We start from the raw sequence: 16,159 nt of genomic DNA on the forward strand, positions 1-16,159 counted from the left end.
CTCTACTTGAATTTGGAATCACCACCATTCTTTTTTTTAACATAGGGTGTGAATTGGCACCCGAAAGATAATTTTAAAAACATAAGTTTTTGATATAGTGACTTGTACGGATAGGGTACTAATCTACATAAAATCTAAGTAAGAAGGTCCATTTTAGGAAATAAGCACTACGTGAAAACTAGAAAATTCGACAGAAAAAATTGACGGGCCGAGACTCAAGAATTTTAAAAAGTGAATATTGACGGTCTAGGTCCGTCGAAATTCTTGATGTTCCCAGATTTGACGGCTTAGAGCTGTCGAATTTCTCCCATCCTTCATTAATTTGATAGTTTCAGCCTGTCGAAAAAAAAATTGACAATGAAAAATTCGACGCCAATTCGACCCCTTGGTCCGTCAAATTTTGACTTTTTCACATTGTGAAGGAAGGTGTTAGGCACCCTATTTCCTCCACCTTGGTGGTAACCTATGTATTGGTCATTTTTTATTTTTTGAAAAAATATAAAAGCATTTAGTTAATAAAAATAAAATTTACACCCTCAATCTTTAAGAGATTTTATTTTGAGCCTAGATCATGGAGGTCACCTCATGAAGAGAGGGACCTCATGATGACTAGACCACAAAGACTCATATTTTAAGGGAAGTGAATCTCCAAACCCAAAAGAAAAAAAGAAAGGTGAAAAGGGGAGATAAAGATAGAGATGGAGAGAAGAGAGGGAATTATTTTCTTATACCCACCTTGAAGCTTTAAGTCTCTTTTTCCTCTTCTTTATTCTTTGATCCAAATGTTTATGAGAAGTCCCTTTTTAAGAAAAGATAGTAAGAGAGGGAGTGAATAAAAGGTTGATTGATGAGTTGAGTAGAGCTTAAATTTATTGGAAGCTTGAGAGGTATTAAGATGCGAAATTGAGAGAGAGGTGACTTGAGAGGGTGAACTCAAGCATTGGTGATTTATGAGAGAGAGAAGGGGTTGTTATAGAATTTTGAGATGAATTTTAGGAGTAGAATGGTGAAAATATGAAATTGAGGAGAATAATTTGAAACTTGTGGATGAGGTGTATGGAATTTAAGGTTAAAGAAAGGGTATATGTGCACAATGGTGCAAATAGATTATTTTTTACCCAAATGGATTGAATTTTTCAACTCATATGGGTTGGATCTTTCAATCCATATGGGTTGAGTGTTTGGTGGGGTTAGAGGGTGTGAGTATAGGTTAAAAAAATAGTTATGTAAAAAGGGTAGTTGTTGATATTTTGGAATGGTGAAAGATATAGTGACACATGGCAAAGCTGTATGGGATGTATATTAGGTGAGTTAATTAAGGAGAAGGAGTATGAGGGGTGTGGAGATAGATTATGGAGTGTTTTGAGGAGAATGTGATAGGGTTAGTGATGGCATATAGTATTATGTGAGAATAACGATGGGGTAATGAGAATGATTTTTTTTAAGAAATTGATTGTGGGGGTGACATGTCTCCTTTTTTATGATCATGGATTTTTGTGATGATTGGTGGTGATCATAAGTATGATCTTAGATTTAAATAGGGGCTTAGGCTTAGGATTAGGTAATAATTTATCTTTGTAGCTCCATATTATTCCACAACTAAGTAACAATCTAAACATCTTCTTATTCCCATGCCTCAATGGATTTTTCATCAAGAGAATTGGACTTTGTTTTGCCTTGATGAGATTTCTTACCCTTTGCCTTCAAAAATATCTCCATGGCCTTCAACCAATATATGTTGTTATTTCCATCTAAGCAAATAGAAGCCATTTGAGTTCCAATCAAATTAATAGATATACCCAAGATAGTGCTCCATCATGAAACAATTGATTGCCTAAGAGTCAATAAAATTGCTCTACAAATTTCAATGCTTCCCTCACAAAATCTTCTCGACATGAATTCATTATAACTAAGATTTACAAAAAACCTCCAAAATACAAAGAGAAATTTATCCCAGTGAAGTCGTATTATTCTAAAACTCCTCTAGATAAAATCAGAATACTCCAAAATCCTTTATAAATAAAATCATTTATCTCCAATACCTCTCAAGATGAAGTTGCAAGGTACCTTAAAGGATAGAAACACAATCTAAAACCTAACAAAAAATCCCTTGATTTGTGATCACATTAGGATATTTCTCAACCACAAAGAAAAAACTGTAAAACCCCGAATTTCTGATTTGTATCTCGAGGAAAAATAAATAGTGAAATTTTGATAAAAATCTTGAAAGTGGGACTTAGGGGTAAAATTTTAAGATGTTTCTGATCATTTTTAATGGAATCTGACCTCACCATTGGATTTAAAATGATCGAAAAACATAGTTTAGCCTGTAAGCACGCTCAAGTGCGAGTCCGAATAGAAAAGTTGTAAATCCTCGATTACCGAGTCGGATCAGGCTAAAATAGTGACCTTTTGCTAGAGCAAGAATTTTTAAGATTCGATTATACCATTGGATTCGTAACAAAAAATTATTGAACGTGGACTATTTATTTGTCATTTTTGGAGATCAGGAAGTCGAATTATCGTCAAAAACGAAAACGACATCAAGTCTAGGGGTCACCTCAGGCCAAAAATGTAAATTTCTGTTAGAGACAAAATTTGTAGAAATTGACTACACCATTAGATCCGGAACGAAAAATTAGGCGAAATAGAGTATTCATTCGTCAGTTTTGGAGTCCGAATGACCAAGTTATCATCGATCAAAACAATAGGCGAAATACCAAATTCGTCCCAAATTTCATATAAATAATATTTTAATTTTTTTTTTATATCTCATCTTCCCCAACTCGTCATACAGCCGCGACAAATAAACAAAAATTTCATTTTTTTCCCTCCGATCTTCTACCTCAGATCCTTCGCAAACGGTTCTTCGTCGACGACCGTCACAGAAGGAAAAAAGATCCGCAGCTTCGACATCTACAAAACCCACCCAAGAACTCTTCATTTCATCTTCTCTTTCACCCGGTATCGTCGAAAATCAGCCGTATTTGTATACGGAAATTTCGAAACTTTGACCTCGGATTTCGTCTGTTTCGGGGTCAAACCGTCTTCCGACGCAGAAAGGAGAAACGTCCGCAGCCTTATTCTCTACGTAACCCACCTAAATTCCTTCCGTTTTCTCGTTTTTTTCACCCCGTATAGTCAAAAATCAGTCGTATTTTTATACGAAGATTTCGTAACTTCGACCTCAATTTTCATCAGTTTCGGGGTCAAACCGTCTTTCGCCGTAGAAGGGAGAAGAGACGAGCACATTGAGATCTTCAAAACCACCAGGCTGGTTTCGAAAATCAGCCACTTTGAAGTTCGATCTGTCTCGATTTCCGCACCGATCGCCTCTATTTCCGCGCACACGCTTCGATCCTTTTGCCTAGACATTGTAAAGAACTCTCAATTTCTATTAGTAATCATAGATTATGAAAATTGCATTTAGGATTTTATTGAAAAAAAAATTTTGGATGTATTTCCGAAATGTAGAATTGTTTTGTTATTTCAAAAAATTCACGCCAGAAATTATATGATTGATATGTTTAATTGTATTTTTACAAATTATACATGGGTAGGGCATTTTAACGGGTTATTTCCATAAATTGGGTCTTGTGCACTGCTCGGAACCCGTTTTGATATGAAATTTGTTTTCTTTTTCAATATTATTGATAAAAATAAATTCTTTAGTTGGAAAATGTGATTTAATATTCAAAGAACTCATATTGAGTTGATGAATATCAAAAAATGGATGTTTTATTGAAGAGATTGAAAATTGTAAAAATCGGAAAAAGGGAAAAAGGGTATGAAACGGTAAAATGTCAAAGTCACACCCGAGGGGTGATGTCTGCATTTTACGTTATTGTGTTGTATGCAGGTTGGTGAACAGATATCCAGGGATAATATTGTTGGTTGTATGTTTATTTAAATTTCTGTTAGCGCGAGGCGCTGTTTACGTTTCAGTTATGTTATTTATTTTAGGCCGGGTGGCCACACTTGCATGGTAGGAAACTGGATATCTATTCTCAACCTTGTATTGTTAATTTCTCTTTTTTTTTCAAATGAAAATAATATATATATATATATATAATTATTTTGTGAGCTGTTAAAGAGTTTGTGAATGCCTGAAGGGATAGTGCATCATATCATCCGGAGTGGTGTACTATCCTGGGATGTACGGTAGAGACCACCAAGCTCATACGTGGTATGGGACGCGTATGAGAGTGGAGTCACAACTGGAATCCGGGTTTATTCCTCTCTATCTTTACCAGTGAACTTGTAATGTAAAGGTGGTCGTATACGAATGGTTTGTATATTTGGGAATCACATGTACGCTTGATATGCATAGACGAAGATGATTAGTCAGTGATCACTAACAATCTATAGTAGTCGAACGTTCTGACACATCGAAAAGAGACCCATTGCTTACGATCACGTCAAACGGCCAGTCTGAGCCGGATAAATGGTCAACCAAGCGTGGTAAACAGCGACCAGCCACAAAATCAGGAACTAAAAGTCAGAGAGAAATTGTAACATCATGTCCCGACTGGGAGCGATCCAGTCGTGAATCCCAACACTCTAATTCCAATACTCCACCATTGTGTATTATGTATCTGTTGTTTATTTTGATATATAAAATGAAATCCATGTTTATTATTTCCCTTTGATCAATTAGATTTGTATAAAAAGATAATGTTATAGTGAGTACTGCTGATCGATGTAATATGAGTTTTAAAATGTTTAGTTATTCATCCCTGGCTATATGTACCAGTTAATCGTAATTTCTTCTGTAAAACTTTGATTATTTTAAAATGATTCAGTATGCTTATTCGTTCATGTTAAGAGGGGTTATTGGCAGAAATTGTTTGTTTCCCTACTGGGTAACCATTGTTACTCACCCTTTCTTTCTCCATTTTTTTTTAGTTTCAGATCCGAAGTTTGGCGAGGCAGATATAGAGCACGAGTGAGAATCATCTGGTGGGTCAGATAGACAGCCAGAGTTCGTCACTTGGTGAGTATTGGGGTTATTACCCCTAGTGGTGTCGATTTATCCGAGAGTATTATACATGTTGTTCTGAGTGTTAGGATTTCTGTTAGAGTGAGAAATTTTGTATAATCCTGTATCCTGGTTATTCTTTCGCACTCTGATCTTTCGTACGTTATTAGACTTATATAGGCTTCCGCTAGTATTATATTTTGTATCTGTATGCAGGATTGTATGTCGTTTATCAGGTGCTGATTAAATGCCTTGGAATGCTAACATAAACAGAGGAGACCATGTCGAAATTTCGAGGTGCCACCTAGTACCTCGAGATCTGACATGGGGATTTGTGTTAGCGTTCGGCGGGGCGCCACAAAAACCCTCCAAATATAAGATTTTAACTACCACGAAAATAATAATTACAAATCATATCAGAAAAATCTGATTTATATCAAGAAATAAAAGAAAAATAATATAAAAAAATGTGAAAGAAGAGGAGAGAGAGGCATAATCTGATCACTAGAGAAGCTCTGATACCATATAGAAGATCAGATTAAAGTTTAGAGAAGAAAAGAATAGAGAAAGTAGGAGTCGGACTTAACTATCATTATGAACCATTGTATATATATATATGGGGTCCCTATCTGTGGCCAACAGTTTGGCAAACATTTTGGCAAACACTTTTTCAAAACATGGGTTAGAGGTCTTGGAATGGGCTGATTTTTGGTGAGGATGATCTCTACGGTGAGGAGATCATCCTCACCAAAAATCAGCTCATTCCAAAACTTCTAGCCCCATTTTACAAGTTGAAAAATCGTGAACCGTCCATTTTTTGTAAACCATTTTTGATGAGGTTAGAAGTTTTGGAATGGGCTGATTTTTGGTGATGATGATCTCCTCACCATAGAGATCATCCTCACCAAAAATCAGCCCATTCCAAGACCTCTAACCCATGTTTTGAAAAATGTGTTTGCCAAAATGTTTGCCAAACTGTTGGCCATTGAACGCTACTCATATATATATATATATATATATATGGGTAGCGTTCAAGGGCAAACTTTTTGGCAAAACATTTTTCAAAACATGGGTTAGAGGTTTTGGAATGGGCTGATTTTTGGTGAGGATGATCTCTACGGTGAGTAGATCATCCTCACCAAAAATCAGCGCATTCCAAAACTTCTAACCCATGTTTACCAGCTGAAAAATCGTGGACCGTCCATTTTTTGTAAACTGTTTTTGATGGGGTTAGAAGTTTTGGAATGGGCTGATTTTTGGTGATGATGATCTCCTCACTGTAGAGATCATCCTCACCAAAAATCAGCCCATTCCAAAACCTCTAACTCATGTTTTGAAAAATGTTTTGCCAAAAAGTTTGCTAAAAAGTTGGCCATTGAACGCCCCCATATATATATATATATATATATATATATATATATATATATGGGTCCCGTTCGCCACCCTTAGTTTTACCACACACTTTAACAAACGCGTTTTGTCTTACATGGGTTAGAAGTTTCGGAATGAGCTGATTTTTGGTGAGGATGATCTCTATGGTGAGGAGATCATCCTCACCAAAAATCAGCTCATTCCAAAACTTCTAACCCCATCAAAATTGATTTACAAAAAATGGACGGTCCACGTTTTTTCAACGTGTAAACATGGGGCTAAACATTTCGGAATGGGCTGATTTTTGGGGAGGATGATCTTCTAATCATAGAGATCATCCTCACCAAAAATCAGCTCATTCCAAAACTTCTAACCCATGTAGGACAAAAAACGTTTGTTAAAGTGTGTGGTAAAACTTAGGGTGCTGAACATTTCCCTATATATATATATATATATATATATATATGGATCAGGTTCAAACGACAACCATTTCAACACACATATAGACAACGTGTTTTGTCTTATATGGGCAAAAATGTTTGGAATGGGCTGATTTTTTGTGAGGATGATCTCTGTGGTGAGGAGATCATCCTTGCCAAAAATCAGCTCATTCCAAAACTTCTAGACCGTCCAATTTTTATTGAAAAATTATAGACCGTCCAATTTTTGTAAATCAATTTTGATGGGGTTACAAGTTTTGGAATGGGATGATTTTTTGCCAGGATGATCCCCTCATCACAGAGATCATCCTCACAAAAAAATCAGCTCATTCCAAACATTTTTGCCCATATAAGACAAACACGTTGTCTATATGTGTGTCGCAATGTGTGTTGCAGAACCCGACCCTATATATATATATATAAAACTAGAAAAAACAAATAAAATTACACATATGCCCTTATGGCACATATATATAACAATTTCCTATGAGTAAATATAAACACATTCAGTCTTCTTTCCTTCTTGAGAAAGTCCATTTCATCGGCTTTTATCCCCAAGTGATCTTTCAATTATTTATTTCTTTTCTTCTTGAAGTTAGTACAGAATCCTTCCTATTTGAGCTATGTATCGTCGAGAAACTCTCTCATGAGTGAATGAAGGAGAACTCCAACATTGATTTAGGAAACGTCATGGTAATTATGCATAATGACAGAGATGACAATAGGCCTAATACACCAAGGGCATGGATTACATGGACCGATTCACCATGGTTTTGATGGATAAGTTCACATAAGATTGGGCTGGAGAATCGAGGCCTTCGTGGGCTTGTTGGGCCATAATAGTGTTTCTACAAGCCTCTCAATTGAGCATTCGGTTGGCACAAAGGTTTACCTTGGTAACCTCAATTGTCCTTGAAAATTACAAACTTCTCCGGGAAAAAGAAGTGCTAAAAAGTAAAGAACAAAGAATTGGGAGTTTTTAGACAAAAAGTTGAGGGTTTACACTGTTTGTGTTTTAAGCATGGACATGACTTAAGGGCTTGTCTTTGAGCTTCACACAGACGTAAATAAAATAGTGTAGTGGAAGTAGGCCAAATTATATATTGAAATTCGAGTTGGGTCCAATTCATGTTCACACATTTTACCATACCTTTTACCCTACAAAGGACAGCCATCCAATTTGGCGCAATCTAACAGATGAAATCATCTTAAAAGTCGAAACACATGCTCACTTATAATTTATAAATAATTACAGAGACCTCCCTTCCAGTTAATTACAAATTGCAATGACCTTCCTGCGTTTTAACAAAATACTGAGAAATCTTCTCTCTCTCTCTCTCTCTCTCTCTCTCTCTCTCTCTCTCTCTCTCTCTCTCTCCCCCCTGAACCCTTGTTACAAAGGGTTGAGTAGACACTATGTGTCATGTTTCATCTTTCAACTCTATCTAAAGCAATAATGCTTTCAGAAGATTAATGGAAAGTCACATACCTGCAAGAATTCGAGATTTTAATGATAAATAAAAGTCTAATGACTCTGCTCTTACATAGTCTCAGTTTTTGTAGGCTTCTTAGATTCAGATATTGAAAATTTTCCTCAAGTAAATCACAATTGTACGGGTACTTTCTTACCTTAAAATTTCAAACTCAGAAACTTTTTAACTAGTTTTAGAGTTATGGTGCAATCCAAGTCAAGTATTCTCTTATCACTTATTGGGTTCAGGGCTGGATTCATCCTTCACATTTAGGGCAATTTTTCAAAACCTAAAAACAGGGGAATCTCTCTTAAAGTTTTTTCAATCAGTCCCTCCTTCCAACGCTACGCTATCCCTTGGATAAAGGATTAGAAGCAACATATGCTTCAACTGAAACCACATATTTTGAATTGGATCAAAAAGTACACTATGGGTTGCATTGACATCAGAAACTTCTGAACCAAGGCTGATTGTGATCTTAACTAAAGATCTAAGAGGGACGGCGTCATGAGGTTAACCCTATAGAGAAATTCCTGTAGAAAATCCATACAAGAATCACACTAAAACCAAGTGAGAGAGAGAGAGAGAGAGGAAGGAGAGGGGGAATTGAGTGTGTTTGTGAGAGAGAGTCGGAATTAGAGGGAGAGTTTTTAACAAAAATCGAAAATAGAAAGAGTTGCAGAAAGAGAGGGATAGAGAAGATGCCTTGGCTTTTGTTAAAACGCACTAAAGCAAAGACGTTGCAATTTGTGATAATCTAGAAGGGAGGTCCCTGTAATATTTTAGAAATTATAAATGAGCACATGTTTTGGCTTTTGAGATGATTTCATCCGTTAGATTGTGCCAGATCGGATGGCTGTCCTTTGCAGTGTGAAAGGTGCGGTAAAATACATCTGATATACATATAGCTGTCAGCCCGACAAGTAGAGTAATGTAATGTCAACCTACTTTGATTATTTTCATATCTTAGTTTAGCTTAGAGAAAGGAAATTGAGAAGATTATTTGTCTTGATCAAGATGGAAAGGGGTGGAGGAAGAGAACGCATGTTAGTGGTGCAGCCCCATACCAACCACCTGCAAATCCCAAACATCTTCCACTCACACATGCCCTCAGGGCACTTTCCATATGCCGCCCCCCCATCAAGCAAGTAAACAAAAAAGGGGGGCATATAATAATGAAATCTATGAACCAGGGTTGATCAATGTGAAAAAAACAAAAACAAAAAAAGCTTTCCACTCAGAATAATAAAATAAGAAATGTTGTCAAAAGTTAGTCTCTCTCCCATCTCAGGCGCAAAATTAAAACCGGAATTTACTACTACGACAAAAAATAAAAATAGAGCCAAGAAATAAAATAAAGCATTATAAGATCTCAACCTAAATGTTGCAGCCAAGGAGAAAAAGTATCACTAACAAAATACCTGCAAGTCTACTACAGTCATCATAAAAGTTACGCGGTGGTAGCTCCTTCAGCTGCAAGCCGCTTCTTGGCCTCTTCGATGATGGATAGCTTGATACCCCTGCCCTTGGGAAGGGACACCCATGGCTTTGTTCCCTTTCCAATCGTAAAGACATTGCCCAGGCGGGTGGCAAACTCATGCCCTGTAGCATCCTGAACATGGATTGTCTCAAAGCTTCCCTTGTGCTTCTCCCTGCTTTTGATGACTCCAACACGTCCCCTGTTCCTTCCCCCAGTAACCATGACAACATTACCAACATCAAACTTGATGAAGTCGATGATCTTGTTGGACTCAAGGTCAAGCTTTATGGTGTCATTGGCCTTGATCAGAGGATCTGGGTAGCGGATTGTGCGGCCATCATAGGTGTTGATGTAAGGAATTCCCTTCTGCCCAAACTGTACAGATCGGACCTTGCAGAGCTTAAACTGCAAATGGGACAGAGTCAATCAATGGATCAGATCATCCAAAAGATAAACTATTGATTGATGGATGAGTGGGACGGCAATAAGTCAGCAAGTAGAAAATTTGAAAAAATCAGGCTAGGGTTAATGTTCCGTAATTGTTCTTACAAAGTGATGTTCTCATATTATATTACCAAATATCATATGAATCTACAATAATAAATCACCAGAGCCTATATTTGATATCATCCATACATTCACAAAAAGCAAACTACAGGTCCACAACACATCCAAGGTTTATATTGTTTGTAAGGGATAAAAAAAAGATTACAATCATCAGTCCAAATTAAGATTCATTAATTGATCAAAATCATCAAATTCAATGCCATCGTCATTTGCATTTTCATTCTTTGATGTTTCACCAATAAACTGGTCACCATCATCTCCATCAAGGTCATCTCCATTTTCATTTTTCACAATTTAATCGCGAAGTTTTTAAAAATCATAATTTATTACAAAAGTTATGATTAAATCGCTTGGGAGGAAAAAATTCACATTTTTTACAAATAAAAAGTCAAAAATTTTATTGTGACTTCTTCAACAAGTCCCAAATTTGGTGATTATGATTGCATGTCCGATATTGTGGTTTCTGAAATTCATGGCATATCCATAATAATTAGATATATTAGAAAGAAGGTTGAACAGGACTGACCTTAGCTTCTTCATCCTTAATTGAATGAAGTCGGAAGCGGCCTTTGGTATCATATAGGAGACGGAAGTTTTCATTTGTCTTGGGAATTGATACAACATCTGTCAAGGTGGGTCCAAGGTAAGAGCAGTATCACTGTTTCAGCTATATAGATCAATAATCAAGTACTTAACAAAATAGAAGCAAGGACTATTCAAATCAACCCATAGGGGTGGAAATGCACTACTCTACCAACGGCACACATACAATGAGGAACTCACATTCCCCAGTTTTACCAAGGAAATCTTAATGGTCAACATTGGCCAAGTCAGTAAAATCTGTCCCTGATCTAAATCTATTATCTGCACCAATGATTTCCCACCCAATGGTTTTTTTGAATAATTTAGAAATACCCCCTTGTTAATTTGGTAATATTAGGTTTAACCCCTAGCAAAATGCAAGATTAGGCTTACCCCCCTTGACTGTGAGTCAAGGTTACTTTTTCTCGATGAAGTAAAACATTGATTTTTTTTTTTTTTTAATGTTCTTCCAAAACTTAAATTACTAAATCAAAATCTGGAAAAAAAATAAATCGAATTTTCACCATTAAATCATCAAGAGAAAGCAATGTTGACTTACAGAAAAGGTGGTTAAACCAAATATCACCAATTTAACAGGGGGTATTTCTAAAATACCTTATTTTTTAGGGGGGTTTGTAAAAATCAATCATTGGATGCATGTCATACTCACAGCATAGACAAATAAACAGTAAAGTAGACGTAACATGCATACCCATGAATCCTGCAGGGTACTTCTGGTCTGTTCTAACCTTCCCATCAACAAGAATGTGTCGTTGCATTAATATGGCAATAACCTCACGGTACGTGAGAGCATATTTCAATCTGTTTCGCAAGATCAGGATTAATGGCAAGCATTCTCTGGATTTGTGGGGTCCAGATGATGGCTTGGGGGCCTACAAAAGAGAATTTCTTCAATCACAAAACTAAAGAAAGTGAGTATGAAATAAGAGAAATTCCACACTTACAAAAGCACCACCAAGCTTATCAAGCATCCAATGCTTCGGGGCATTGAGCCTCTTCAAATGTTTTTTCAATCCTCTAGCCTGAATGCACAAGATGCCATTTCAAACATAAGTAAAATGGGTTCAGCAACCAAAGTAAAGATAAGATCTTGGAAAAATAACTTATGTAATATGTTTAAATTTCAATATATACATGAGGGGAAACTAAATGAAAAACAGATATATAAAAAAAAATAAATAAATAAAAATTGAAAGATGAGATAAATTCATGGTACGGCCTTTTACAACCGAGACCATGGAAAATGGATGGGAAAATGATTCCCCTGGAAAATGTGATTTTAAGGAGTATGATTGCGCACTTTCCCTAGAATCCATTTTCTCACCCAAAGAAGCTTTCCACCATTGAGAAAGAAAATATTATCAAAATCAATTGCCCAGCAAAATGATTTTCTGTCCCCATATTGTTATTCTCTAATATTACCCCCGCCCCCAAAACTAAAACCAACTCTCTTTTTTGACATTTCATAGGTGCAATAAACAGCAGAATGTACTTTTCTACAAAATTCATTTTCCCATGACCATTTTCCCTTGAAAATGAATTCCCTGTAACCTTACAAACCTTTAGAAGTGTCCAGGTAACATATCCTCCACAAAGATCAATTTTCATTTAGACAATATCTTAATTTGTCTTACTTCCCAACTACAAATTATAATAAATGTGTAGATCCAAAAGAACAATAAAACCAATCAAGGTTTAAAATCTCGTTCTGAGGCAATGTTTCGATCAAAATAAAAACTGATACTTTCTCGACCGAAACATTCTGGTAAAATCCAAAACATTGAACCATGATTAACCATAACATAATTCTTGTCTAATCCAGCCCAAGTCCACCATGCAGTGATCCCCCCCAATCCAATATCCATGATGATTCCCTTGTTCTTTCCCTCAAATTGTATTGTACACAATTCACATTCAAATCCAATAATTTCATTCAAATTACAAACTTTCACACTTCTTACTGTTGGATACCATTTTCGGATTTGAGCAAAAGGTACTTTTAAGATTGTTTTTGAGAAAAAGAAAAATATGTGATCAGAAACCCTGAATATGAGATCTACATCAAATCAGTCAACAAAAAAAGTGTAGCATTTGCTTCTAGATCAGTATCAGATCATTAGTAAATAACTCTAGATCTAGATTTGGATCAAAAACCTGGAAAAATCTTTACTAAACCCTAGAACATCAAAATAATCAAAACAAGAACAGCTGCGTCCTCAGAGAGAGAGAAACAGAGAAGAATCGAAGGAAAATTTCTCTATCTAGATTAGGTCACAATCTAGGCCTGGAAAAATCTTTATAAAACACTAGAACATAAAAGAAAATAATAATAAAATCAAACTGAGAACAGATGCGTCCTCAGAGAGAGATAAACATAGAAGAATCAAAGGAAAATTTCAGGAGATCTAACCATGTTTTAGTCCTTCGACCTCCAACCGAGTTCTAATCGTGGTTGTCGTCCTGGAGATTAAGAGGGAACCCAAAAACCCTAACAAGCTAACTTATATAGCCTACTATCCTTGAAAATAGGATGATTTAGATATTACCCTCCAGTCTTTCTAGAATATTTAAGTAGCCTTCTATGTTTTCAAACTGACTGGATGCCCCCCTTACTCTCGGTCAACTCTAATACATTAAGAGAGCTTCCATTAGTTCCCCAACTTTTACTTATCACACCTCAATTTCTTATATTATTTAGAATAATGCTGAAGTGTCCTCAAGATTATCACACATAATGACGGAAAGTGTATGGGAACATAGATGCTTTCCTCGAGATGAGAGTGAAAAAGTATATATGATTCCTATCCACTTTCGCATCAAGATGTGCGATATGAAGTCCAATCTTGAGGTCACAACTCTATCATTTATGGGTCTTGTTAAGGCATATGTTAAAAAAGTACAATAAATACACTTTGAAAATTGAAATTTGAGGGTATTTTGATTTTAAAATAATAATTTTTTTAAGAGTATTTTCGATACAAAATTCAATTTTCAATGTGTATTTATTGCACTTTAACAAGGCGCACGTGAAAACGTCTTGATACTTTTTACGATAAAAATATAAAAAAATTTAACATTTGAGAAGATTTTTTGGGAATTGAGAATCGCAAACTACTTTAGGTCTAGAAATCAAAAATAACTTTAAATGTAAGAAAGAATACAAAGGAGAAACGTAGAATTGACGGATCTCCAAGAGAAAATACAGCAGTTGGAACTTGAGTTGGGCTCCCTCAATGCTGATTTTAAGTCAACAAGGGCTGATGCCAAGACAAAGCATGCCAAAAAAGATGAAGCGGAGACAAAAAGTTGCTTCGTCAACTGTAGGCTCAATATTCTCGGGTAGCAGAGGAAGCTTCCACCAAGGCCTATCATGAAGGCTTTGAAGGTGCTCGACTTTAGTACGAAAAGGATGAGAACGAGGAAGACAATGAAGATTATGATGGTCTTGATGGTCCTCTTGTCAAGAAAATCCTTAGTTGGTCTAGTGATCATGGGCGAGTCCTTCCTCTTGGATCGCGTTCCAAGCAAGCTTATGGATGCTGGATAGACCATGGATTTGAATCAAGCCAGACAGACCAATTTGCTTGCGCTTGCCAGTGATCTGCCTCTTATCCTGATCATTGATGTCAATCAAAACGAACCGACCATCGATCCCAACTCTGCTGAGATCTCACCTCCTACCAACTAAATTCTTCCTGTTGAGTGAATACCTGTCTTTTGGGTCTCATTGTACTATACTTTTGCTGTTTTCTCCTGTATTCTCCCATTTTTGGGATTTCTCTTGTACACTTTTCAGTATTAATAAAAAAGTTTACTTTATGCCAATTGTGAATCTTCTTTGATTCTCCATAATGAAATTTTTTCATATGATCGATTATGTTTTTTGCTCTAGCTTAGCTGAATAACAGAAGTGTATAAAAAAAATTTGTACAAATTTTTTTTTTAAATTTTCTCTATGCAAGAATTAATGTTGTAATATGCTTACACTTTGCTTTAATCAATGCTTCCAGCACAAGGATTTTGTGCTAAACTTATATTCTTCTTTATCAAGCACTCCAACAAGAACTTGATCTGATTTTTGCACTACACCTCCTCTTTTTTTCCCCCAAATTCTACCTTATATTTTCGTTACATAGGTAATACCTTTTCAAGAGTAGTTGCATTGAAACACTCAGTGGGTATAAAGCAATATGCGTCTAGGCAAAATACCACTCTATCTTAGAGAGATATCTCCGAGTTGCTACCCTCCAATAAGGTCCTAACTCAGTGTTATGCCACTTGGGGTAGTGTAGGATATCGATTAGCTCCATAATTTGTCAATTAAGACATGGTAGAACCACATACATCCTAATTTCTAAAGGGATTCATTTCAGGGCAAATTGTAGTCGTTTAAATCTTATTTTTGCTAATTAGGACAGAGAGGAGATGCAAGGACTTTATTCCTGAAGGGACCCAACTTTATATTCTCTCACTCAGGACAAAGCATGGTCGTCCAACTCTTTATTCCGCTACTTAAGGTAGAGGAGAGCTACGAGGACCTAATTCTCGAAAGAACCTAACTCAATGCTCTGTCAATCAGGGCAGAACGTGGTTGTTCAACTCTTCACCCTTCTACTTATGGTTGAAGAGAGCTGCGAAAACCTAACTCTTGAAAAAGCCCAACTAAGTGCTCTATCACTCAAACAAAACGTAACCATCCAACTCTTCACTCTTCCACTTAAGGTAGAGAAGAGTTACAAGGACCTGACTTTCAAAAGAACTCAACTCAGTGCTTTATCACTCAGAACAAAACGTGACTATAATGTCCAAAAAAAAATTTTGACCAAGTCAACTAAGATTGATTGGGTCAACCATTGTTGACTCAAGTTAAGTTAATTATTGTTGACTCAAGTCAAGTCAACTCTAGTCAAACAATTTTGACTAAGTCAAATTGACTAAAGTCCAACTTTCTAAAAAATTCTAAAAGAATTAGAATTTTTTTTATATATAACAATATCTAGATATTTTAAATATCTAGATATTATTTGATAATATCTAAATATGATATTAGCTATTTTTTTTTTTTTCACTTTCTACATAAAGAAAAAAGAGAAAAGCAAAAAGGAAAAAAGAAGAGAAAAGAAAAAAGGAAGATAAAGGAAAGAAGGAAAGAAAAAGAAAAAGAAGTAAAGATGTAGGCACTTACAACTCTCTATGATAGTTTAGTAAAAATTTAAGAAAAATATTACTGATTTTATAGTTGTAAAAC

At 35.9% G+C, this 16,159-nt stretch overlaps 1 protein-coding gene across 1 annotated transcript; it reads right to left on the reverse strand.

Annotated features, from left to right (window-relative positions):
• Window positions 1-9,598: 9,598 nt before the first annotated feature.
• Window positions 9,599-13,461, reverse strand: LOC147396408 (small ribosomal subunit protein eS4z-like). The gene is made up of 5 exons (XM_086450765.1): window positions 13,322-13,461; window positions 11,856-11,933; window positions 11,603-11,783; window positions 10,835-10,932; window positions 9,599-10,146 (listed from the first exon to the last, which is right to left on the reverse strand). The coding sequence occupies exons 1-5, from the start codon at window positions 13,322-13,324 to the stop codon at window positions 9,712-9,714; spliced, it is 795 nt and encodes a 264-aa protein (XP_086306891.1). The 5' UTR covers window positions 13,325-13,461; the 3' UTR covers window positions 9,599-9,711.
• Between the last annotated feature and the right edge of the window lie 2,698 nt (window positions 13,462-16,159).

Source organism: Akebia trifoliata, chromosome 8, assembly GCF_017979445.1.
Source record: "Akebia trifoliata isolate Shusen 1 chromosome 8, ASM1797944v1, whole genome shotgun sequence".
NCBI lineage: Eukaryota > Viridiplantae > Streptophyta > Magnoliopsida > Ranunculales > Lardizabalaceae > Akebia > Akebia trifoliata.